The sequence below is a fragment of the Orcinus orca genome, chromosome 1 (genome assembly GCF_937001465.1).
Source record: "Orcinus orca chromosome 1, mOrcOrc1.1, whole genome shotgun sequence".
NCBI lineage: Eukaryota > Metazoa > Chordata > Mammalia > Artiodactyla > Delphinidae > Orcinus > Orcinus orca.
The window spans coordinates 134,286,110-134,312,625 of NC_064559.1; the positions used below are offsets into that span (position 1 = coordinate 134,286,110).

The 26,516-nt window shown below is 38.2% G+C and overlaps 1 protein-coding gene across 3 annotated transcripts; it reads left to right on the top strand.

Annotated features, from left to right (window-relative positions):
* The first annotated feature begins 1,826 nt into the window (after nucleotides 1-1,826).
* Nucleotides 1,827-21,396, top strand: LOC101285818 (guanylate-binding protein 5). 3 transcript variants are annotated; one of them, XM_049708208.1, is made up of 13 exons: nucleotides 1,827-2,156; nucleotides 5,070-5,279; nucleotides 5,781-5,908; nucleotides 8,111-8,220; nucleotides 9,590-9,786; nucleotides 10,150-10,392; nucleotides 11,412-11,692; nucleotides 12,465-12,677; nucleotides 13,434-13,536; nucleotides 13,822-14,003; nucleotides 15,424-17,680; nucleotides 18,369-18,459; nucleotides 19,127-21,396. In XM_049708208.1, exons 2-11 carry the CDS (start codon nucleotides 5,090-5,092, stop codon nucleotides 15,535-15,537), a joined length of 1,761 nt encoding a protein of 586 aa, XP_049564165.1. In that variant the 5' UTR covers nucleotides 1,827-2,156; nucleotides 5,070-5,089; the 3' UTR covers nucleotides 15,538-17,680; nucleotides 18,369-18,459; nucleotides 19,127-21,396. The 3 variants fall into 3 exon arrangements, with proteins under 3 accessions (XP_049564165.1, XP_004263049.1, XP_033288179.1); XM_004263001.4 differs by having other exon boundaries at nucleotides 18,369-21,396; XM_033432288.2 differs by lacking the exon at nucleotides 5,070-5,279 and having other exon boundaries at nucleotides 1,828-2,156; nucleotides 18,369-21,396.
* Nucleotides 21,397-26,516: the final 5,120 nt, after the last annotated feature.

Sequence of the window (26,516 nt, forward strand, 5' to 3'; positions counted from 1 at the left end):
AATATACAAGAACTCATACAACTCAGTAGGAAAAAAATATCTGATTAAATCTGGGCAGAGGACCTGAATAAACATTTTTCCAAAAAGGACATAAAAAGGGTCAACAAGTAACTGAAAAAAATGTTCAACATCACTAATTATTAAGGAAAGGAAAATCAAAACCACAATGAGATATCAACTCACACCTGTCAGAATGGCTATTATCCAAAAGACAATAAGTAACAAGTGTTGATAAGGATGTGGAGAAAGCAAACACTTATGCACTGTTGGTGGGAATACAGATTTTGCACAGCCACCATGGAAAACAGTATGGAGGTTCCTCAAAAATTAATAATAGAACTACCACATGACCCAGCAATTCCAGTTTTGGGTATATCTCTGAAGGATATGAAAACACTACCTTGAAGAGATATATTCACTTCCATGTTCATTGCAAGATTATTCACAATGGCCAAGATGTATAAACAACCTAACTATTCATCACTGGATGAGTAGATAAAGAAAATGTGGTATGTATATATGACAGAATATTACTCAACCATAAAAAGGAAGGAAATATTGCCATTTGTGACAACATGATGGACTTGGAAGGTATTATGCTAAGTGAAATAAGTCAGACAGAAAGACAAATACTGTATGATCTTACTTATACGTGGAATCTTAAAAAATAACAATAAGCTGAACTCATAGAACAGATGGGTGGTTGCCAGAGGTGAGGGGAGGGAAGATGGAATGTGTTAGGTGGTCGAAAAGTACAAACTTCCAGTTATAAGTAAATCCTGGGATATAATGCACAGCATGGTGACTATAGCTAAGAGTACTTTACTGTATATTTGAAAGCTGCTAAAAGAGTATATCGTAAAAGTTCTCATCATAAGAAAAAAAATGTAACTGTGTGGTCACAGATGTTAACTAAACTTTTTGTAGTAATCATTTTGCAATATATACATATGTCAAATCATTGTGTTTTATACCTAAAAGTAATACAATGTTATATGTCAGTTATATCTCAGTAATAATAATAATAAGACATAGAGAACTTTCTATTATTAATATCTTGGGTGTTGAAAGATTTAAGTTACAAAGCTCTGAAAAACAATGTGCCAACGCTACCAGACAGTAGTTGAAAATAAGGAAGACAACCAAATAAATATTTACATGTTTGGGAGGACTGGGTTTGAGGGAGGCAAAGGAGGCTGTAGGTTGCATTCATCTAGAGCAAAATCTCCTCATAGGGATTATGATGCTTCTTGATTGTTGGTTTCTTGCTTCTCTTTGAACACTGCAGTGTGTAGTAGGCATTCAAAGTGTTTGCTTTGAATGTTTGCCTGACTGATGAAAGATGCAGTTACAAAAATCTGTTGACCATTTAATGACTGATTTTTTTTAAGTTCTTTAAAATTGTTTAGCATCTAGTTTGTCTATTGAGGAAGTGAATTTTTCTTCATTGAAATTATACAGCAGTTTATTCTGTGTGTCAAACTCAAGTTTTCTCAGAAAAAAAATTCTATCAAAATTCCTAAGTGTTTAGCAGGAGATGACCTGAATTGCATAGGAAGGCTGGTTCCTTAAAATCAGACAAATGGGGACTTTCCTGGCGGTCCAGTGGTTAAGACTCTGCGTTTCCACTGTGGGGGGCAAAGGTTGGATCTCCATCGGCGAACTAAGATCCCACGTGCGGTGCAGTGCAGCCAAGCAAAAACAAAAACAAAAAACAAACACAAATGGTAAACTCACATAATGTAAACACACCTTGGGGTTATATTCACTGTTACTGTAGACTTATTATGGTTTCTCACAGCCCCGAGGACAGTTTGGAGTAGAAAAAAATGCAAATGATTTTCGAGTTCTCTTCCATGTACAATCTGGCTTGTGGTTTCAGATTGGCTTGTGGTTTCAGTTTGGATGGGGATTCAGTTTCCTGCAGCGACATTTCAAAAACCCCTTCCACTTTCAGTTGTTTCATACTGTAATCCTCCGCCCTCTGGTAGAGTGGAGTGGAAAGAAAAGAAATCTCCAGGACTGGATAAGAAAAAAGTGTATCAGAAACCAACACAGCTAACCTGAGGGACAGATTTAGAACTCTTGCCAATTTCTCATTGAAGCACCTTTCTTACCAGCTCTAAAAGATCTCTGCTACTGATTTCACCGTTAAGGTAAGTCTGGGGCAAGGGTGGAAAGGGTCAGGATGTCTTAAAAAGTCTGTTCACGATACATTGCAGCTGAGCTCAACGTGGAGTATCAGCTCTTATTAAAGGTAAATTGTGTTGTTGTCAGACAGGCAGCAGAATTCATTGAGTGCCAGTTCCGCTGAATTAGACAAGAGCACGTGTGGGGACTGAGAGTTTGAAATGTCTTCATACTGTTTTTCTTCCTTTGCCACCCTATGATCTATGGGGATCATAATTGCCACTTAAGTTACCTTTGATAAAACCTGATAAAGATCCTTCACACTGAAACCTTAACTTTTGAAGAACTATGACTGTACTGTTTTCATGAGAAAGAGCATTGAACGAAATGTAATGTAAATGGTTTGCTTACCTTGTTAAGGACAAAAAGAAGAAAGAAAAAAGTTGAAACCCAGAATGAACAACGAAGAAGTTTTATGAAAATGGCTATATATTTTAGTCATAGTCCTGCACTTTTTTGAAGATGAATTTCTTCCTTTAGAAGGAACCCTGAATGAATTAGTCTTGATTTATTGATACCCACTCATTCCTTAAGGCCCTTTGTGTCGGACTTTGTTTCCACTCCTCTAATAATTCTACCATTATGAATCACTTTTTGTTTTTTATGTATTTTTCATTGTTGTTTTGTTCTGGCTGCACCGCACGGCACTTGGGACCTTTAGTCCAGGGACTGAACCCCTGCCCTCTGCAGTGGAAGCGTGGAGCTTTAACCACTGGGCCTCCACGGAAGTCCCAACGAATCACTTAACACTGTCTGGAAATTTTGTTTACTCCTTGAAACTTTCTCCTCCTTTGAATTTCTTTTCACGGCACATACTTCGTGCATCTCCTTCTTGCTTGATTTCCATTTTTCTCATTAAGAAGAGCTTTTTCCTTTTCAAACCCAAAACAACACAAAGTAAAGGCTACCAACATAAAAGTAACACAAAACGCATCTAGAATTGTATGACTGAAAACAGAGATGTCATCTTCTAGAAACTCCATCAGTAGTCCTTCCGAGCCTTTTCTCTTATATTTCTTAGCAGTTTCCTTCTTTACACATTTTTTTCCTTTCCTACAGCTCTCTCTCTCTTTTTTAAGCTAGCAGTTATACTGATGTATATAAATAGTCATTTATTTACTTTCTTTTTCTGAAGATAGGCTTAGAGTGTTTAGTGAAATGCCAGTGTCACACAGAGAGCCAGGTGGAGGTCTGAGATTAGAAATCAGATCTGCCCTATTTCAAAGTCAAAATGTATATTTGTATTTCTGTGTGTTTTGATGCATTCTTGCATTGTTTTTATTTACAAAAGAGTATGGGGCTCTAACAGAGTTAGGGAGAAGAATGCAACTCAGAGCACACATCATAGGCTGAGTTATGATAGAGTAATAGTTATGTATGGGGCTCAAACACATTGAATCTGCAGAGATGTTTTGGAGATTGGGCTGTCCTAAAAACATTAAAGATGTTACCCGGGTAACATCTGGGGACAATGTATAAAATACTTTCATTAATATAGATACACAGCACTAAATGTTATTCATTAGGAGGTCTGAAAATTCAGACAGGCTAGCTTCCTTTCCCATTAGTGACCTCATTCCAAAGCACAAGAGCTTGTAGGTTCCCAAAATCTGCAAATAGATGTAGATTGTGTATCTTCTGTCTTTCTAGCTAACTGTTATAGATCATCACTGCCAGGTCCCCATATCTTTCGAACCTAGAAATGATTATGACCCCTGCTATATACAAATCAGATAACAGAACTCAACAAGCATAAGGTGCCAATACTGCATTGGAAGTGGATTAGAGTAAAAAGAAACTTTGCATTTGGGAATGTAAAATTATGTGTGATCCCCTCTTTTTGGATGTGGCTTGGACTGAACATTTCCTGGCTCCCATGCCCTGACGCGATGATATTTGCAATGGATATATTATCTGTTGCCAAGCAGTTTCTGTTTTTATTTATCTGTCATCTGGATAATCTCTGGGGCATTGGCTATGAAGAAAGGGGGAGAATGGGTCTTTATAACTTTTTAAAAGCTATCAAGGGAATCCAGACCTTTGCACTGTAAGATTTCAGTTTTTTAAAAGAGGCAAGCAGATGGTGGATTTTTAGCTTCTGTTAAAAAGAATCACTTCTAAAATGGAAGAAAATTGTTCTTTATGATGTGGCAAGGCAGAAAAGCAAGCATTTGTTTTAATCTCAGAGAGCTTAAACGCGTTTTATTGGGGACTCTTTAGGTTACAGAAATTGATGCCCAGAAATTAGAAAATAAATGGTTACGTATTATTTAAGAAAGTATTTTCACTCACTTTCTCATTCATAAAATGAACACTCATTAAAGTTTTGACTGAAGAACACACATTAATAGCTACATAAAAAATTCTTTAAAAGTAGAGCTTTAAGAAGTAAACAACTCTTATTTGTTAGATAATGCTACATAATGACCTGGCAGGATTTAGTATAATACACTTTGACTGGACATAGCCCTAAATTAGAGAAAAGCAAGTTGATAAGAGCGTGAAAGCAAGAAGCGTCATGTAACAAATAGTGGCCACAAAGATTCAATCTGGGGATTCAAAGAGGTAAAAACTAAGAAATAGAAGCCAGCCAAAACCAGTGGGGAAGCGTCAGACTCAAAATAGCAGTAAACTAGTCTCAGAAAATGGTTTTCCATAAGGCCACCCAATATTTAAGCACCAGTGGGGTAGCCTATAGTAGAACTCTGAAGGGACTAAGACATGTTGCTATGACCCTCTTTGCTCTTTTGTCTTTTTTAAACTTCTTCAGAAACTTAGGCCATGCTGCAGAGTAGTATGCCTGCAGGTTGAGGAAGCAAAATGATTTTTCTCTGTTTAAAGTCTAGAAATTCCAGTCTATCCCATCACTTCCCTTGCAGGTCAGGTGACCCCCCTGAACATGGCCCCAGTGGTTCACATGCCAGAACCCTTGTGCCTCATTGAGAACATTAATGGGCTACTGTTGGTTAATCCGAAAGCTCTGAAGACCCTGTCTGCCATTCAGCAGCCCGTTGTGGTGGTGGCTATCGTGGGCCTCTACCGCACCGGCAAATCCTACCTGATGAACAAGCTGGCTGGGAAGAACAAGGGTGAGTGGCACCAGCAAAGCCCAGCCGAGTCCCTTCTGTCCACCCACACTCCCAGCGTGCAGGAAGGTGATGCGAGGACAGGAAGTTAGAGATGCGGAGGAATATTGAAAGCTAATGTTTGGGCCACAGATAGTTAATTATCTTCTGGGAGATAAAGGGTTGAGTTCTGTTTCTGACGTATCACCCCTTTTTTTCTTAGAAAAATCATACTATTTTCCAATTATAAGGGTAAGACATCATTAAAATACTTCTACATATGTAGTTACAAATGATTAAAATTTTAATAGTGTAATATTCTTGCAAAAAAATCCATCAAATTCCCAGCCTACAGTACTTGGTATTCTTATTATCTCATCCCTCTATTGTAATTCAGATCAATACTGGGTTATACTTTCTGCCATATCTTCATCTTGCTTTCCTTAAATGGTAACTCAGTTGTCAAGAAAGTCTCCAATTTCCAGATCCCCTCCTCAATTACACCCTCTCCACTCCCCATTTCAGGTTTCTCTGTTGGATCCACGGTGCAGTCGCACACCAAGGGCATCTGGATGTGGTGTGTGCCTCACCCTGAGAAGCCAAACCACATCCTGGTTCTTCTTGACACGGAGGGACTTGGAGACATAGAGAAGGCAAGGAACAAGGATTCCTTTTTTTTTTTTTTTGCGGTACGCGGGCCTCTCACTGCTGTGGCCTCTCCCGTTGCGGAGCACAGGCTCCGGACGCACAGGCTCAGCGGCCATGGCTCACGGGCCCAGCCGCTCCGGCGGCATGTGGGATCCTCCCGGACCGGGGCACAAACTCGTGTCCCCTGCATCCGCAGGCGGACTCTCAACTGCTGCGCCACCAGGGAAGCCCAGGATTCCTTTTTAATCAACCTCCTCATCCCTGAACATTCTTTACACAGGGAGATTTTTTTTTGTACTTCTGCTTGACCAGGGTATACCTTTTTTCCCCCTCTCTATTTTTAATAGTCAAAGTTTGGAAACCTGAAGCGAGAAAAATATATGTATAAGCCAGAATCATAATTGGGAGGCTGTGCTAACATGGAGATAGGCACTTAACCGAACTGCAGAAAGGTGGTACGAACAAAATCACTGTCACGAGTCTGACCCTGTAGAGGATAGAGATATGCAGTAAGCTTCAGGGCAGCGGGACTTGAGTCCAAATCAGGGTCCAGGCACTAGGAGCTCTCGGACTCTGACAAGCAAGAAAAAGTCTCCTCAAATCTTCTATTTCCCCTTTGGTCTCATCCATTTTATCATTTGCACAGGAGTAACGTGGGAATTTTCCACTTCTACGCTGCTAAGTGTCTAACAACCAGCCCACTGGGGAAGAAAAGCCTTGCTTTGTAGTACTTGCCAGTTTTCCAAGTACTCCCATAACAGCTCACTCCAAGCTACCAAAGTCATCACTAAACTCAGGGCTCAGGAAAGATGTACACAGCCAGCTCTCGTGAGCTGGCTCGAGCACAACACTGGATCTTTCCCTTGAGCTCTCATTTTTTATGTCTTCATTTTGCCTTTAATTTACCACAATTCAAAATAGTTAACTCCTTTTTTCTTTAGTTTCCTCACCTGTAACATGGAGACAGTAGTTAAAAACTTATCTCGACAGTACCAGGAATCAAAACATGTTTCTGCTCCAGTCCTGCTGACCTGTGCAGAATTATCTCTGATCCCTTTTACATTTTAAACATTATCTGAAACCTCAACAAGGGGAAAAAGTATGACAGTAGTCTGTGGAGAAGAGGCTCTGGGGCTCAGGCTGATAAGGACTTTACCTTTCTCATCCCTACCAGATTAGATAATCACCAGGAGAACTGTCAGAAGTGGCCTCCATGTACAGGGACTGTATATCTTTGTATCTTAGCATCTTTTTTGTTGTTGTTGCATCTTCTATGTACAGATTCCAACGCAAAGAAAGTGCCCTGGAGCCCAAGGTTGGGGGTATCCAGTTTCGATTACATGTTCTAAAAGAGGGAGGGAACCATTTAGAGGTTTGTATTGAATACACTGAAGGTTCTCCTTTGCAGGGCTCCTGATCCATTTGTGCAGCAGAGAAATACCAAGTCAGTTCAGAGAACTGCCTTATTACCTGTGCAGTTTATTCACATCCTTCACCCCCAGTAGGCTCCTGAATATGTATCCCTAATACATCCCCACTCTTTGAGCAATTCTGGTGCTGAAGCTTAGCTGTAGGCTGTCACTTGTCCCATCCCTCTCTCTAAAACAAAAAAAAAGAAAAAGAAAAAGAAAAACGTATCGAACCATCTTGTATATAAAAGCTACTCAATAAAATAGATGCATGTATTATGTATACAGACAAACTTTGTTTTACACAATTGAAAATCTTGATTTTAAGCACTCTGGTTACCTTCACGAACGTTGACTATCCATTTTTCAAATGCCTAACCAGTTATAAGAGGGACTGATAAGTTAACAAAATATGGTTTTGTATAAAATTATCAATGCTAATGGCAGAACTATTCAAAGCTCATATGTTTCTCACAACCATTTCTGTTCGTCTTGGCTAACATTTGTAAGTCAAGGGTCTTTTTTTTTTTTTTGCGGTACGCGGGCCTCTCACTGTTGTGGCCTCTCCCGTTGCGGAGCACAGGCTGCGGACGCGCAGGCGCAGTGGCCATGGCTCACGGGCCCGGCCGCTCCGGTGGCATGTGGGATCCTCCCGGACCGGGTCACGAACCCGTGTCCACTGCATCGGCAGGCGGACTCTCAACCACTGCACCACCAGGGAAGCCCAAGGGTCTATTTTTAATAACTGTTCATATGGGAATGCCATGAGACATGACTGAAATTTGTTCTGACTTCTAGGGTGACAAGAAGAGTGACACCCAGATATTTGTACTGGCACTACTACTGAGTAGTACCTTTGTATATAATACTATGAACACAATTGACCAGAGGGCTGTCGACCTCTTGCAGTATCCTTTTGTTGTCCAGGATGGCACCAAAGCCAGAGAGAACTGCTTTATTCACCAGCTATGTTCATGAGTCCTTGTGTATCAAACACAAGAATGAAAACATTGTAAACATTAAAAGGACAAGACAACCCTCAGAATGGGAGAAAATATTTACAAATGAAGCAACTGACAAAGGATTAATCTCCAAAATATACAAGCAGCTCATGCAGCTCAATATCAAAAAAACAAACAACCCAATCCAAAAATGGGCAGAAGACCTAAATAGACATTTCTCCAAAGAAGATATACAGACTGCCAACAAACACATGAAAGGATGCTCAACATCACTAATCATTAGAGAGATGCAAATCAAAACTAGAATGAGGTATCACCTCACACCGGTCAGAATGGCCATCATCAAAAAATCTACAAACAATAAATGCTGGAGAGGGGTGGAGAAAAGGGAACCCTCTTGTACTGTTGGTGGGAATGTAACTTGATACAGCCACTATGGAGAACAGTATGGAGGTTCCTTAAAAAACTAAAAATAGAACTACCATATGACCCAGCAATCCCACTACTGGGCATATACTCTGAGAAAACCATAATTCAAAGAGTCATGTACCACAGTGTTCATTGCAGCTCTATTTACAATAGCCAGGACATGGAAGCAACCTAAGTGTCCATTGATAGATGAATGGATAAAGAAGATGTGGCACATATATACAATCGAATATTACTTAGCCATAAAAATAAATGAAACTGAGTTATTTGTAGTGAGGTGGATGGACCTAGAGTCTGTCATACAGAGTGAAGTAAGTCAGAAAGAGAAAAACAAATACCGTATGCTAACACATATATATGGAACCTAAAAAAAAAAAAAGGTTGTGAAGAACCTAGGGGCAGGACAGAAGTAAAGACACAGATGTGGAGAGTAGACTTGAGGACATGGGGTGGGGGAAGGGTGGGCTGGGATGAGGTGAGAGAGTGGCATGGACATATATACACTACCAAGTGTAGAATGGATGGCTGGTGGGAAGCAGCTGCATAGCACAGGGAGATCAGCTTGGTGCTTTGTGACCACCTAGAGCGGTGGGATAGGGAGGGTGGGAGGGAGGGAGACGCAAGAGGGAGGGGATATGGGGATATATGTATACGGATAGCTGATTCACTTTGTTATACAGCAGAAACTAACACACCATCGTAAAGCAATTATACTCCAATAGAGATGTTGGGGAAAAAAAGGGGCAAGAAAAAGAGTCCTTTTATTTACTGATGAAATGAGGATTGGTTATAACCCAAAGGCAATATAAAAGTATAGGAGGGCATGGAATTAAATATGGTTTAGACGCAGTTCTATTTCCAACAGTTTTCCTTAATTGCATCTCAGCTATGTGACAGAACTGTCAAATCTGCTCAGAACAGTTACCTCACCTGATCTTGATGGGGAAGACAATGCAGCTGACTTTATGAGCGTCTGTCCAGACTTAGTGTGGACTGTGAGAGATTTCTACCTTGACCTGGAAGCAAATGGGCGACTCATCACAGCAGATGAGTACCTGGAGAATTCATTGAGGCCAAAGCAGGGTAACAGGGACTTCAGTTTTGGAAAGAGGGAGAAAAGTAGCACAAGAAATCATCTCTTGTGTGTTGCTGGTTAAAGTTATAGTTTCCTATATTTACTCACCTGACTAAATCATCACATAAATAATACTGTTGATTTAAAGTGAACTAATACATTCAATATTAAATTGTATTACTCCCTTGTTCTTGGAGCAAGTTACTTTTCCATTTTCCTTTCCCTGATTGATCACGTTTTAAGTTTTTGCTTAGGGTTTGTGAAAATGTAGTGAAATAAATAACAGTAGGTAGAAAGCACATTTATTTGTGGGAAAGAGATTAAAATGAAAGTTAACCCTATACTAAATAATTCTATTTTTCCTTCCTCAGGCACCGATCAACATCTTCAAAATTTTAATTTGCCCCGTCTGTGTATACAGAAATTCTTTCCAATAAAGAAATGCTTTATTTTTGACTTGCCCACTCATCGGAAGAAGCTTGCCCAGCTTGAGAAACTGCATAATGATGACCTGGATCCTGAATTTGTACAGCAAGTGGCAGATTTCTGTTCCTACATCTTCAGCCATTCCAAGACTAAAACTCTTTCAGGAGGCATCAAGGTCAATGGATCTCGTGAGTACCTCTTCAAGGATTTTCCTTCAATCCAAAATAGAGAATGGGAGCACTGTTGTAGTTTTCTCCTTCCACTGTTGAAAATACATAGTCAGCTACTACCAAGAAAACCATATGTATCATATTTATTAAATTCAGGTGAGTACCAAAAATATTTCTAGGCTTTTTTAGCAATGCCTGCAAAGTAAGATAAATTAGGAATATAACCTGATGAAAAGGTCAGGTTAAAAAATTCTACCTGTAAGTGGTCCACTGTTGAACTAGACTAACCCACAGGGGTTGGCAGCATTTGTTCTACCGATATCATGGATACTTATTATGCCTTTGATAGGCAGAAGATGAGGAAAACACATACATTCTCTGTATAAATAGAATGTGCTTGATACAAACGTTAAACAAGCAGATGCCCAAGTTGTCTAGAACCCTTAAAGAAATCTGAGCAGACTTCTTGGTCCAGTTGTTCCTAAATACTCTATGTCTTGGAACTTTGTCAATTGTTGCTACGCTCTAAAGGGAAGTTGAGTGCAAACAAAAATAGCTAAGGACAAGGAAGACAAACAGGAATGTTCCAACAAAGAGTAAGGTGAACTGGTCTAATTGGCCTACTTTGTGATCTTTCCAATGAGGGTAACACTCATACCAGCTTTACAGGTTGAAGTGGAGGAGAAAATGGAATTCTGAAGGAAACAGAAACCTGAGGAAGAGAGAAAGAATGGGAAGTATAAAGAGGCAAAAGGTCTATAGTATTATAATCAAATGAATACACACAATTTTATATAACCATTTCCACGTTTCTCAATGAGAAAATGATGAAATGTGGATCATCACATAGATCTTGAACTTTCCTCTTTGAACACTTTCTTTTCTCAAAGAATTAAAGATCCCAAAGGAACTTATCTGGGCCACATGAACACTGCGCAGGAGGCTGAATACGCTAAATTAACATTCTCAGAATTACTCAGTTCAGAGCATGTCCCTTTTCTCTGCAAATAATTCAAACATCTCTTCCTCCTGTGAAGATCTAGAGAGCCTCGTATGGACCTATGTCAATGCCATCAACAGTGGGGATCTGCCCTGCATGGAGAACGAAGTCCTGGCCTTGGCCCAGATTAAGAACTCAGCCGCAGTGCAAAAGGCCATTGCCCACTATGACCAGCAGATGGGCCAGAAGCTGCAGCTGCCCACGGAAACCCTCCAGGAGCTGCTGGACCTGCACAGGGTCAGTGAGAAAGGGGCTATGGAAGTCTTCATGAAGAACTCTTTTGAGGATATAGACCAAGGGTTCCAGGAAAAATTAGAGGTAATTAAGTTTTATTGCTGGAGTTCATGGGGCTTAGGGGCAATATAGGCAAGGTATTGCTATGAGGCAAAAATGAGGCAAAATGAGGACTTAATTAAGAGAAACAATTCTTAGTAGACTGAGAGACAATGACTATCACTTATGTGACCAAGATATCACTATTATTCTGAAAACAAACAAACAAAAAACCAAACAAATAAACATGTAACTACTCTGGACCCTATAGATTCTGAAACTTTCATATGCAGACAACTCAACTTACTATGTTACACCCATGGACTAATTTTTTTAAAAGTAATCTTATCCCTTAAAAAATGTATTCATAAAGTACTAATTAACTTTCCTTTTTTATTAATCAAGCATACAGAATTGCCAAATGGATCTACTAAAATATTATGTCCCTAGGTTTAATAGCACACACTCATCCATTCTACCTCATTGGGAATCCCAGCCCAGTATAATACTGGGATGGTTGTAAAACAGTAGGTTGCATTTAAAATTAGGGCATGAGGCTAGAGATCTGCAGTTTGAAGATCCTATCTAAAGCAGAAAAAGCAAAAGAATGGGGTTCCAGGAGATTTCAAAAACAAAAGTAAAGTCATTTTTCTACAGTGTATCATCCTTGGAACTTCTCTAGGTTTGGTAGGGAGGATATAGTATTGCTTGTAGTCCTTGAATTTACAGAAAAAATACAGAGATTCTTTTTGTAAGCCATTTCTAAAAGTACTGTAGTGTTGCTAACGCCTTTTCCATGGGCCTTTTTCCCTTTAAGACCCTGCTAGAAGCCAAGCAGAATGACTTTTGTAAAAGGAATTTGGAGGCATCACTGAATCGCTGTTCAGCTTTACTTCAGGATATTTTTTGTCCTCTAGAAGAAGATGTGAAGCAAGGGATTTATTCAAAGCCTGGGGGGCATCGTCTCTTCCTTCAGAAGAGAGAAGAGCTGAAGGCAAAGTACTATCAGGTGCCCAGGAAAGGAATACAGGTATCCCTAGTTTTATGTATTAATTATGGGGAATTGCTAGGGATCTTCTTTTTTGGGACAGGAAGAATGACAGCTGTGGTATTAAACTGAACTATCACCATAGTCACCAGACTTTTATCGCAACCTTCAACACTAATTGCAACAAAGGGACTTTTTTGGTTACACAGTACAGAATCCCAATAATTGAACTAACTTAAGAAAATAATTCACTGGCTCACATAAACTAAAGGCAAAATGTTTAAATTTAGTTGTAAGTGTAGATATGTTCAAGAGTTTAACATAATCAGTTGATTACATGTAACAATGTAATCAATTTTCCCCTTTCCTTTTTCTTTCCGATCTCAACTCCAGCTTTCTGTTCTGTTTTCCTCACCATTGGCGTCATTCTCAGGCAGGCTCACCCCACACGGCAGCAAAGATGACACCAACAGCTCGCAGCTTAACTAGTCCTTTGTGCCCTCAGTCTCACAGGAGAGAAAGCATCTTTCCCACCATCCATATCAGTCTTTAAAACACCCAAGCTGCAGTATTTTCCTGCCTGTACCCAAATATTTTGCATCAAGTGGCCTTGGGTACTCTAATAGGCCAGCCTGGAGCTTGTGCCCACCCCTTGACAGAAAAGGCTTGACATAGTTTCACCAAGTACAGACTGAGCACTTCCAGGGAGGAAAAGATGCTGGGAAGAAAAAGAAATAAAGAGGTTTATAACATTTCTAATCATTTCCTAGCTCTAACTGCATTTTTTGGGGTTCCTAGGCTGAGGAAGCTCTGCAGAAATATTTACAGTCCAAGGAGTCTGTGAGTGATACCATTTGGCAGACAGATCTGGTTCTCACAGCAAGGGAAAAGGAGATGGAAGGTGAGAAGAAAATGGAGAAAAAAAAATGCAAGACAGAAATTCTATACATTTTAAATTAATTTGGCCTGGTTCACCTGGGATCATTAAACAAGAGCAAGAATGGCAAAGATGTACCATTCTTAGCTCCTCAGTCTATATTTGAATAGGGCACATACCGTCAGCTACAATATGATTACCTGGAGGGGAAATATGACCCCAGGGAATTTTCTCTATGAAGTAGCAGCAATAACAAGTGAGTGGGAGGCAGAAGGAAGGGAAGAAGTTTGCCATTTTCTTCCTTTTCAGTGGCACGTGTGAAAGCAGAGTTTATGAAGGCTGAAAAAGAAAGGTTGGGGGCAATTCTAATGCAGCACCAGCAAATGATGGAGCGGAGGGAGAGACTCCATTGGGAACAAGTGAGACAAATGGAGATAAAAAGATTGTACCAACAGGCCCTGCAACAGAGGGACCAAGAACGTCGGCTCAAGGTACTCATCAATTATTTCATTTCTGGATTTTAATCCTATACCCCTCTCTGTATTGATGAAAACATGAAGCAGTGACAATGTGGGAGAGGCAGCATAATATTGTGGCTCAGGGCAAGGACTCTGGAATCAGACAGCCTGGGTAAAAAAGCCAGCTCCACTTCTTATAAATATATTACATATATTATAAATATATTGTTTGGAGATGGTTATAATACCTATTTTATAGGGCTGTTTTGATACTTAAATGAGTCAATATTTGTGTTTAGAATGATGCTTGGCACAGCATAAGCACTATTAATTTGTTAAGCAAAATCCAAGGATATTTCTAACCCACGGTAATTAGTCTTTTTTGTTATCTTGTTAATTGCTCTAGCTAGTCGTTTCCACTGGTCATAGATTACCTTGCTAAATTAATTTCATATTACTGTGTTTATGCCCCTTTCCCTTCCTTAATTGTCACTGGTTCTGAAAGCCTTTAACTTGTTTCATCCAGTCCTCTACTATTATTATCACTCAATTAACAGTAGTTCTTATTTACCAAGCACTGTACAAAGCACTTTACACACATTCTCTAATCTAATCTATTCACTGTGAATCACAACCATTATGTCCTTATTTTTCTGATTAGAAAAATTAGGTTCCAAAGAGATAACTAAATGCCAATATCATACATCCTAGCAAGTTATCAAAACAGCCTTCCCAGTGAGTGAGATCTACAATGCTTTCGTTTCTACAAACCTAGTCTGAAATTCTTATGTGAGCACGCTTATGAGACAAAGGACACCCTCCTCCTCCTCCAGGGTGGCTGATCTACCTGTAGGTCCTTGTTTTCCAGACACTGCTCCAAGACAATTTTGAAATTACAGACCTGCACTGAAGGACAATATTTTCAACCTGGTGTTTCTGATCTCCCCACACTGTCCTTCTACTTTTACCCCATAACTGTGGAGACATGAAACAAATTCCCTTATCTAAGGCTCAGACTCCTCACCTGATTGTGGATATCACCTAGACACCTAGTTGTTGTATCAATCTCTCCTTGTAATACTAGATCTGACATTCCTCTGTGTATACGTGAGAATTGAAGTCAAGATGTGACTCAGATTCCCTAAGGACAAAGGGGGAAGGGGCCTTAGGATATAATTCTTGGAACACCAATAGTTCAGGGATTGAGAGATGAGGATGTTTCTGTAGCTAGATAAAGAAGCATGGAAGAAGAATTACACAAGTAGAAAACCAAGTGTGAGACGTAAAATGGACATGAACAGAAAGGAGGAATCAGGGTCTGTCTTTTATTACTGATTGATTAAAATAACTAAGGGAAAGTCAATGATTTGGGCTCCTTCCCTCCCCCTACCTCCTGCAGAGATCTGGACATTACGTTTTGCTAAGCTCTTTGGTTTTATGTATCACTCTTTAGGAGGAGGCTGAAAAGCTCAAGGAGAGCTTCCAAGCTGAGAGCAGAAAACTTCAGGATGAGATCCAGCATCTCCAGAGGAATGACTCACCAGATGATACATGTATCTTACTCTAAAGAACTAAACACTAGAACTTCATTTTCTTGTTCACTTTCACTGAAGACACGAAGGAACAAGAAACTATAGAACTTGAGACAATCACCATTTAAATAAACTTCATAATAATTATATTGAGCTTTTGTATTGAGTTATAAGGTTATGATGCTCATAATTGGTAAAACGTGCATTTCACTAATTTCAATAGTTTAAATGTTGTTTGCTTCCTTAAAGAGATTATGACTTGTATTATAAGGGACATATTATCATTGCCGCTATTGGCAGTAATATTGGGCAGGATCTATAAAGGGAAACTTTCTCTTGTACACCAATACCACCCCTCTAATTTGTCTCAGTGGGGATTGGAAGAGACCTGGGAGGGTGTTTCTACAATAAACTAAGTCACATGGAATTTGCCCAGTGACTTGGACTCAGGTGGGCATCACTCCTGCCAAGTGGTTTCGTGCTGGATGCCATCAGGTAGAGGCACTGATGATAAAACACACGCAAAAAAACTAACCAAGCTTCGTAGTGGAGACGTGTGTGGTTCTCAACTGGGGGGAGGCTGCTCAGTCTATGGGCAATTATATGACTCCTGGTCATGGTCAGTAGACAGTCTGCTTAGACTATTCTAAGCTGTAAGCAAATAACATCATAATGAAATAGAGGTGCTCTAGAAGATGGAAGGAAGTGCCAGCATGGAAATTGTGTCATAGGCTGAAGAGCTAAAGAAGCCTAACCTTCCTGTTATCCTCACCAAGGGCATAACTTAAATAGGACATTATATATTATGAAGCAATTTATATTGGACTTGATGATTGTGTATCACATCTTTATAATCCTTTAAGTCTGTAAATAAATGGTATAAGGCAGGGGTTCCCAATGCCTGGGCCATGGACAAGTACCAGTCCATGGCCTGTTAGGAACCAGGTCGCACAGCAGGAGGTGAGCAGCTAGCAAGCGAGCAAAGTTTCATCTGTATTTACAGCCACTCCCCATCGCTCGTATTACCACCTGAGCTCCGCCTCCTGTCAGATCAGCGGTGGCATTAGATTCTCATAGGAGCGCGAACCCTCTTGTGAACTGTGCATGCGAGGGATCTAGGTTGCACGCTCCTTGTGAGAATCTAAAGCCTGATGATCTGAGGGGGAGCTGAGGTGGTGATGCTAGTGCTGGGGAGCGGCTGAAAACACAGATTATCATTAGCAGAGAGGTTTGACTGCACAGAGACCATAATAAATCAATTGCTTGCAGACATATCAAAACCCTATCAGTGAGTGGCAAGAGAAAACAAGCTCAGGGCTCCCGCTGATTCTGCTTTATGGTGAGTTGTATAATTATTTCATTATGTATTACAATGTAATAATAATAGAAATAAAGTGCACAATAAATGTAATGCGTTTGAATCATCCCGAAACCTTCCCCCCTCCCCTAGTCCATGGAAAAATTGTCTTCCATGAAACCTGTCCCTGATGCCAAAAAGGTTGGGGACTGCTGGTATAAGGTATGCAAGATAATGTTCCAAAAGATCTCATGGGACTTATTTAATTTTATGCTTGCTTATAGTACTAAAATTAAATGATTTTAATTCTTTGCAATCATATATGAAAGCCTACTGATTTTTATTAAAAACTATGGATTCTGTAAATATATCTGTGTATATATATTTTAACTGTAAATAACCATACAATTTTTTAAAATAACTATACTACTTTGTGTTTTTTTCCTCCCAATAGTTAAAAGTCTATAGGGACTTCTGAATTTCCCTAAAAATATTGAGAACTTTTTTTGAGAATTATTTTAATATTGGAAAAAAAACACATTTTCTTATACCTTTCTATTTGCTTTTTGTTTCTTTGTTTTATAAATCCCTAGTGAAATAGGTTTTAAAAGTTATAGAAACATTATACAAAACTCTATTTTGTTTTCCTTAAATTGCTTACTTATTTATATAAGGTGTTTCCCAATTGGATTACATTATAGGAGCTTGAAATTCTTTAGTTGCTCAAAATATGATTTACTGTTTAAAGAAGAAAAGCACATATTTTAACATCTGCCTTTTTTCCTGTTCTTTGCAGAGTTTTATTATGCTGAATTTCCCATAATCAGATAGGGCCTTGTGCTGTTCAGCTGTATTTCTGGACTTGAACTGAACATCCGAAGGTACCAAAGACCATAACATATTTGAGCATTTACCTAATAATACTTTATAACTGCCTTTGCAAGCTGTACAATTAATAAAGGAAAAAAAATACATCTTAATACCCAAGGAATTGTCATGGTTGAAAAGAACAATGTCTTCAAAATAAATATTGATTTCATTCCTACCTCTCTTAGAAGAGATTTTTAAAAATTGCAACTAAGCAAAATTAAGTCACTTATCTAAGAGTCCAAGCTTGGTACTGGTAGCTTAGAGTATATTACAAAGTGTCTGATTTCTAGTATAATACTTTTTAATTATATTTTCAGGAAAAAAAAATGGCTTCCTCCTTTCTCTTAGAACTTACAGAGGCACATGTTGCTTTCATCAGTCATCCACAAATATTCTTACTTACCACCTTTCATTGGATGTTTTAGGAGTGAAATGCGCAAGCTATTGGCTACTTATGTTCAACTTTAGTAGTTGATTCCAAATACTTTTCCAAAATACTGAAAGTCATCCTTAAAATTATAATGGTTTCTAAAAGCTTTCCAGTAGTAGTATTTTTAGGCCAAAACAATGTATATGTGTTTAATGATTGAGAATTCATAGTAAATATTTATATCTATTTAGAAATGATATACTCATGCAAACTAGTAAAATAATGCGTAGAACGCGCTTGGCTATAAATATATGTTTCTGATTCAACAGACTCTAGATAACACCCCCAAAAGAGGAGGAGCATGATGGAGGAGAGTGGAGGAGAAAAAGAAGAGAACAAGGCAGGAGAAGGAAAAGTGAGGTAAAAGGAGCAAAGGATGCTGATTCTGCCAAACTTGTCTGAAATATGCTGGGCATGTACTCTCAGCAAAAAGTGGGTACCACTGTAAAAATAACAGTTCTCCTGTTACAAGGAATTGATGTTTTCCTTCAGGCTGCATCATTCCTCCCACAGTTTTGGGAAGGATTTTTCCTGAGTAGTGGTCCAATCAGTGACCTAACTCTGATGTTGAGGTTGGGGATGGAACAGCTCACGTAATATGAGGGAAGTCCATCTAACAACTAGAATCCAGGATGTCCTGGGACCTTGAATCCTTCAGAGGGCACTTGTGGGAACCCTAGATCAGGCAATTCAGAGGCACTTACTGGTCTTAGACTATGCTGTGTCTGTTAATTCTGTTTTATCAACACAAGTGCTGGTTTTGAAGGCATTGGAGCTATAATAATGACAAATAGGCAAAATGTAAATCAATTGCTTTTGATAGCATAGTTTGATTGACCGGATGCCAAAGTCACAAATTTGAAAATTTCTTAACCTAAAATGAACTAGCCTTGAAAAGTTTTGGAAATGTATAATGGATACTTTCAAGTTTATGATAATCTACTCACATACATATTCAACATTTGGAAATAGATGTCACAGGTAACAGAGGACGCCAAATTATCTAACTATTGTTTTAATTTCACAGATTGGATCTTAGGACCAAGGGTGTAGATGCTCTTTCCAATTGGCCTCACTTGAGAGGCACCAAATCTGTTTCTATGGAATGGAGTTAGGGCAAAATGAGAGACAATCAAGACTCCAGGGCTGTATCTGCAGTAGTGCTTATGATCACCATTGATGATGTGGCTTGAAGTGAATATGCTCAGTTAGTGGTAGAAGAGGAGAAAAGGTAGAGTCAGCTCAACCTGTGTTGAGGGACAAGGAACAGAAGGAAGATCAGTGCCTCTCAGGGAGGGACAGAGGACAGCCTTTTGTCTTTTTTCACATTCACAAATACATGATGCCATATCTAGAATACTTTCTTTTATCTATGTGTCTATCCTACAAATATGAAATCTTCGTAATCACCTTACTCCCCCCAACAACAGTTTAAATTTTCATTGGGATTACATTGAATCCATTAAAAAATATTTCTATCAGCTCTGCTTTGAAATCTCTGTATTTACATCCATTTTGAAACTTTTTTACTGAGCAAAGAAATTTGAGTTGTTTTTTTATTCAGTACTTTAGAAATGTTTTTCCACTTTCCCTAACTTGCACAGTTTCCAGAAAGAAGTTGTTCACCTTCTTACTCTTGTTTTTCTGTATGTAGTGTCTGTTTTTCTTGTAGCCTTCAAGATCTTTTATGTTTAGATTTCATTATTTTGCCTATGGTGTGTTTAGGTGTGTTTTTCTTTGTATTTATCCTACTTGGGTTTCTCTGAACTTCTGAATCTGTAGTGTGCTTCCAGTAATTTTAGAAAGTTCCCTTTCCTTTCCATTTTCTAATATTACAATTACATGTATATTGTTTTGATATTGTTTTGTGAGATGTGCTGAACTACTGGTTGCTCAGTTATTTCTTTCACTCCTTGAATATCTTCATGGTTCAGTTTGGTTAATTTCTATTGACCTATCTAAAGTTCTCTGATTCTTTCCTCCACTGGGTACTCATTCAGTCATCCGTTAAACCCATTAAAGGACTTCTTCATTTTCACTTACAGCATTTCCATCTGACTCTACTAATAGTTTCCACTTCTCCGCTGAAAACTCACATCTGTTCACTGTGTTCATCTTTCCACTAGATCCTTTAACATAATAATTATAGTCATTTTAAAAGCCCTGTCTGATGGTTCCAATACTTGGTCTATCTCTGTTTCTGCTGCTTGTTTTATTTCTTCACAATGGATACTTTTCACTTCATTTTTTTCTGTGTCTCATAATTTTTTATTGAATGCTGGCCATTGTGTAGAAAACAGTTGAGATTGAAATAATGTTTATGCTTAGAAATGGGTACATCTCCTTTCTGTTAAGATGTTTGTGGTGACCATTTATTTAATGTAGTTATAATTCAGTTGGATATGGGTTTTGTTTTTTCTACAGCTAACTTCAGTGTACCACAAGCCTCAAATTTCTCCAATGGAGTTCTATAATTACACTGTTCTTTATATAAAGCCTGGAGTGCCAGAAAGTTTGTCTCAGTATTGCTGTTCCACTCCCAGTTTTAGCAGACCCTGAACACTGGTGTCACATGGGTCTTTTATTTCTTTATGATCTTATTCCTATCACAATGATGGGCTGCTAGTACCTGTAACTCAGTTCAAGGTTCCTGGTGAAAGCATGGGTCATCTCTGTTCTCCAGGTACTGCTGTGCAACCTCAAACCATGAAATGCCCAACCTGCCTGTCCCACCAAGGGGGCTCCCTCATTTCTCCTGCCCTACATTTAATATTTTTCTGTGAGCACCTGATGGAGGCCAGCTTTTTAGTGTTTTACCAAACTTTGTGTAGCAGGATATTAAATAATGAGACTGTTCCTGTCTGAGTATTTTCACTAGGTTCAGTAGCTGAGTACTCTAGGTTTCAAATAAACCCCCACAATTTCTAAAACAAGATGCTAGACCATCTTTTCAGGAATTCAACTAACAGAATATGAAAAACTTTATATCAACTAAATGGAGTCCCATTAAATGCTATCATTTTAATAACCCATTTTAACAAATTGTCCTTTACAATACTGTACTCTTATAACTGAACTCTGAATGTAATTTTAAAAGGTATTCTTCCTCAAAACATTTACAAACCATGGAATCTGGAAGAAATAATCCAAATTTACTTTTTCCTCCATTATCAATTAACAAAAAACCTTGTTTACAGTCAAAAAGAACTAACTAGACTTAGATTATTCTTCTCTAGAAACCCGTCTTTATAGCATCATAAACAATATTAAAAATAAAACCAAAAACACAAGAGATAAGGGGAGTTTCTTGGATCCAGGTAGGCGATAAAGGACTGTTGTTATTCAGGCTTGGGTCATGTGCCCATCCTCCTTCTACATTAGTCTCTGTGTCTCAGGAAGTACAGGGCCACTATACTTAGCCCACCTTGGGTTCATCTCTCAAAATGGCCAAGATTGTTTCAGGACTCATTAAAAAAAATCTGTCTTTGATATATTGTTGCATATATTTTTAGAGTTATAACAGAATTTTCACCTCTAAATATTGTATGATTATATTTTACAAGATGAGCTCATGCAACCCAACTAGAGACTATATTTTTCTAGCTACGCTTGCAGCTTGGTATGGCCATGTGATTAAGCTTCACATGAAATATAAACAACAGGGAGATCAGCTGGGTGCTTTGTGACCACCTAGAGGGGTGAGATAGGGAGGGTGGGAGGGAGATGCAAGAGGGAGGGGATATGGGGATATGTGTGTATGTATAGCTGATTCACTTTGTTATAAAGCAGAAAATAACACACCATTGTAAAGCAATTATACTCCAATAAAGATGTTAAAAAAGAAAAGTATATGTATGTCACTTCTGGATCTGGATGAGAGAACTTAGAACTTTCACTCTGTGAATCCCTTTTTCCTTCCTACTGCCTGGATCACTAACGTGGCAGCAGTCAAACTTTGATCTTGCAGATGAATACTATGACTTGATGGGTACAGAAGAGCAGTATGCAAGGAAGCTGCATCCCTGAATGATCTTGTGGAGCAAAGTTTCCACTCAAGCCAAGAGCAGAAGGACTATAACATGTCTTCTAAGCCAGTGGTCCTTTTTTTTGGCACCAGGGACCGGTTTCGTGGAAGACAATTTTTCCACAGGCACGGAGCAGGGAATGGTTCAGGCGGTAATGTGAGCAATGGTTCAGGCCGTAATGTGAGCGATGGGGAGTGATAGGGAGCAGCAGATGAAGCTTTGCTCGCTCGCCTGCCACTCACCTGCTGTGTGGCCCGGTTCCTAACAGGCCGTGGACTGGTACTGGTCCAGGGCCCGGGGGGTTGGAGACCCCTGCTCTAAGCTGTAGCAACCGCCTCCTAAATGAGCTCTTTCTCCAGTGAGCTCTTTTTTCTCCCTCTTTTCCTGCAATCAGAGTGATGCAACAAGCACAGCTCTGAGCATGCTTGATAATCTTCAAAGACTGCCTGCCTCTGGAATAAAGTCTATGACCTAGGCCACAATTGACCTTTCAACTTCATCTTCAATGAACCCATCAGCTACAGTGGACTTCAAGTGATGTGCAGCATTTACTCACTACCATTATATATATGCTCATTCCCTTCCTTTAAAATACATTTCCTCTAATCTCTCTTTGATGAAATCTGAGTCATCCTTCAAGATACAGCAGAAATTACACCTCCTTATGAAGCCATCTATAACCTTTCCAAATATAATTGTTGCTTTGAAATAGACTCAAATATTTCATTTGTTACATAATGTTAGCACTGATATCTTCTCACTTTATTTTATACTATTTGCCCCCTTCAAGGTATAGTTTCACCAAGAGTGAGAAATTTGCTTTAAATACCCAGTAAATATGGGTCTCCAATTGGATTACATGTACCAGTAAAATGTAAGTTCAAGTGTTGCAGGCAAAGATAGCATTGCTCAATTTTAATAAAGACAATTGAAAACATTGATCAGTGTGGCAGCCACACTGGCCATCTCATGGTTTTCTGAGCACACCAAGCTTGTTTTCACCTCCGCAACCTGCTGTTCTCCTGCCTGGAACACTATTCCACTTTATCTTCAAATGGCTTACCCACTCACTTCAGTTACAACTTTTAAAAATATTGCCTCCTCAGAGAACCCTTATCTGACTAACATAGCTAGAATATCCACCTCCTCTGTCCATTACCCATTGACTTGTTACCATTCTTTATCTTCACCTGAAATTTTATATGCATATACTCATCCATGTAAACACACACATATTCATATACTAATTTATTATTTGAATAAGTATATTTCCTTTGCATGTTTTTCTCATAAACCTCTCTCTCCTTTCATGATTGTAAACACTTCAATATCTGGGACCATGTCACAATCTGTACCTACTGCAGGGATTAGCATACAATAATTACTCAATATATGCCTGTCAAATTGAATTGAATCAATATAGTGCTCTTCACATTTATTATTCATTTACCTGTGTTGATTTTTTTAATTGACTAAAAGATTAAGCAGTCCATCTTTGCAGGTACATACTAAGTGCTAAAATAGTTTAAAAAAAGAAATACAGCTTTCAGTTTACTGCCATTGTTGCTTGGAAGATTCATTCTGGTAGCATACATATGTAGCAACCCTTTGAGGTAGATATTGAGTAAATATTTTTATTGCCAACTTTGAGTTAAGGAAATTGAAAATCTACATTGATTTTAATATCTTAAACTGTAAAAGCACAAATGAATACTAGAGATTAGCTAAATCCACTTAGAGATAAATAAACTGCAGCTAAGAAAAACTAACAGAATTCCCAAAGTCCTTACAGACTTTTAGTGGACTAATGCCAGAAAGACTAATGCCAAAAAGTTGAAGTATTGGCAATGTTGAAATAGAAAATTATGCTTACTTCATACATGTTTTGAAGTTTAAAAAAGAAAAAACACTGATCATCTAATTTCACCATGATATTATATTAGAAGAGTATATTTTAGCTTTTAATATTAAGAACAATAGTATATAATCACATCTTAAAGGTAAAGTTTCCTAATGAAGATGAGATTAATAGCATTACATCATATATCAAAGAAAAAAGAAGGATTTTAATACTTCAATATGAAGTTTGGGAGACCACACAAGATGGTGGAGTAGAAAGACACTCTCCTGAGCTCACCCCGTCTCATAGGCACACCAAAATCACAACTATTTGCAGAACAACCATTGAGGAAAAAGACTCGAACCTACTGGAAAAGATCTTCTACAACTAAGATCTACTATCTTTCTATCTATCTATATCTATATATATCTATACCTCACGGTAATTACAAACCTAGAACTTATAACAGACACACACAAAAAAAGAAAAAGGAATCCAGATATAACACTAAAGATAGTCATCAAATCACAAGAGAAGACAACAAAAGAAGAAGAGGGGAATAAAAAAGACCTATGAAAACAAGCCCCAAAACAATTAACAAAATGGCAATAAGTACATACTTATCAATAATTATTTAAATATAAATGGACTAAATGTTTCAATCAAAAGACACAGAGTGGCTGAATGGATACAACTATAAGAACCATTTATATACTGCCCATAAGAGAGTCACTTCAGATTGAAGACACACACAAACTGAAAGTGAGAGGATGGAAAAACGTATTCCATGCAAATGGAAATCAAAAAACATCTGGGATAGCAATACTTATATAACACAAAAAAAGACTTTAAAACAAAGACTATAAAAAGAAACAAAGAAAGACAACACATAATGAAGGGATCAATCCAAGAAGACATACCAATTGTAAATATATATGAACCCAGTATAGAAGCACCTAAATACATGAAGCAAATATTAACATACATAAAGGGAGAAATAGACAGGAAGAATAATAGTAGGGGACTCTAACACCCCACTTACATCAGTGAATGGATCATCCAGACAGAAAATCGATAAGGAAACAGTGCCTTAAATGACACATTAGGTCAGATGACCTTAATAGATATATACAGAACATTCCATCCAAAAGCAGCAAAATACACATTCTCTTCAAGTGAACATGCAACTTTCTCCAGGATAGATCACATCACAGGCTAGGCCACAAAACAGGCTTTGGTAAATTTAAGAAAACTGAAATCATATCAAGTATATGTCCCGACCACAACTCTATGAGACTAGAAATCAACTACAAGAAAAAAAACTGCAACAAAACCAAACACATGGAGGCTAAACAATATGCAACCAATGGATCACTGAAAAATTCAAAGAGGAAAACAGAAAATACCTAGAGACAAATGAAAATGAAAACATGACAATCCAAGATCTATGGGACAGAGCAAAAACAGTTCTAAGATGGAAATTTATAGCAATGCAAACTTACCTCAGGAAACAAGAAACATCTCAAATAAACAACCTAACCTTACACCTAAAGGAGCTAGAAAAAGAAGAACAAACAAAATTCAAATAGTAGAAGGAAAGAAATCATAAAGAACAGAGCAGAAGTAAATGAAATAAAGACTAAAAAAAAAATAGAAAAGATTAATGAAACTAACCCCTGATTCCTTGAAAAGATAAAGAAAATAGATAAACATTTAGCCAGATTGATCAAGAAAAAGAGAGAGAGGGCCCAAATCAATAAAATCAAAAATGAAAAAGGAGAAGTTACAACAAACACCACAGAAATACAAAGGGTTATAAGAGACTACTATGAACAACTATATGCCAATAAATTGGACAACCTAGAAGAAATGAACTAATTCTTAGAAATGTACAATCTCTGAAGACAGACCAGGAAGAAATAAAAAATATAGAGTCCAATTACCAATAATGAAATAGAATCAATTATTTAAAAAACAAAAAACTCCCAACAAACAGAAGTCCCAGACCAGATGTCTTTCTCAGGGGAATTCTACCAAACATTTAGAGAAGAGTTAATACCTACCTAACCTTCTCAAACTATTCCAAAAAATTGCATAGGAAGGAACACTTCTAAACTCATTCTATGAGGCCAACATCCCCCTGATTCCAAAACCAGACAAAAATATCACAAAAAAAGAAAATTACAAGCCAATATTACTGATGAATATGGATGCAAAAATCCTCAACAAAATATTAGCAAACCAAATCCTGCAACATATGAAAGGATCATACACCATGATCAAGTAGGGTTTATTCCAGGGATGTAAGGATTTTTCAGTACCTGCAAATCAATCAATGTGATAGACCACATTAATAAATTAAAGAATAAAAACCATATGATCATCTCAATAGGTACAGAAAAACCTTTTGACAAAATTCAACTTCCATTAATGATAAAAACTCTCTAGAAAGTGGGCATACCAGGAACTTACTTCAACATAATAAAGGTCATATATGACAAACCACAGTTAACATCATACTCAACAGTGAAAAGCTGAAGGCATTTCCTCTA

Coding starts and splice junctions, on each gene's coding strand:
- LOC101285818 (XM_004263001.4), top strand. CDS start 5,090: ATGGCCCCAGTGGTTCACATGCCAGAACCCTTGTGCCTCATTGAGAAC. Junction 8,221..9,589: donor AGGGCTGTCGACCTCTTGCA/GTATCCTTTTGT, acceptor ATTGCATCTCAG/CTATGTGACAGAACTGTCAA. Junction 11,693..12,464: donor GGTTCCAGGAAAAATTAGAG/GTAATTAAGTTT, acceptor TTTCCCTTTAAG/ACCCTGCTAGAAGCCAAGCA.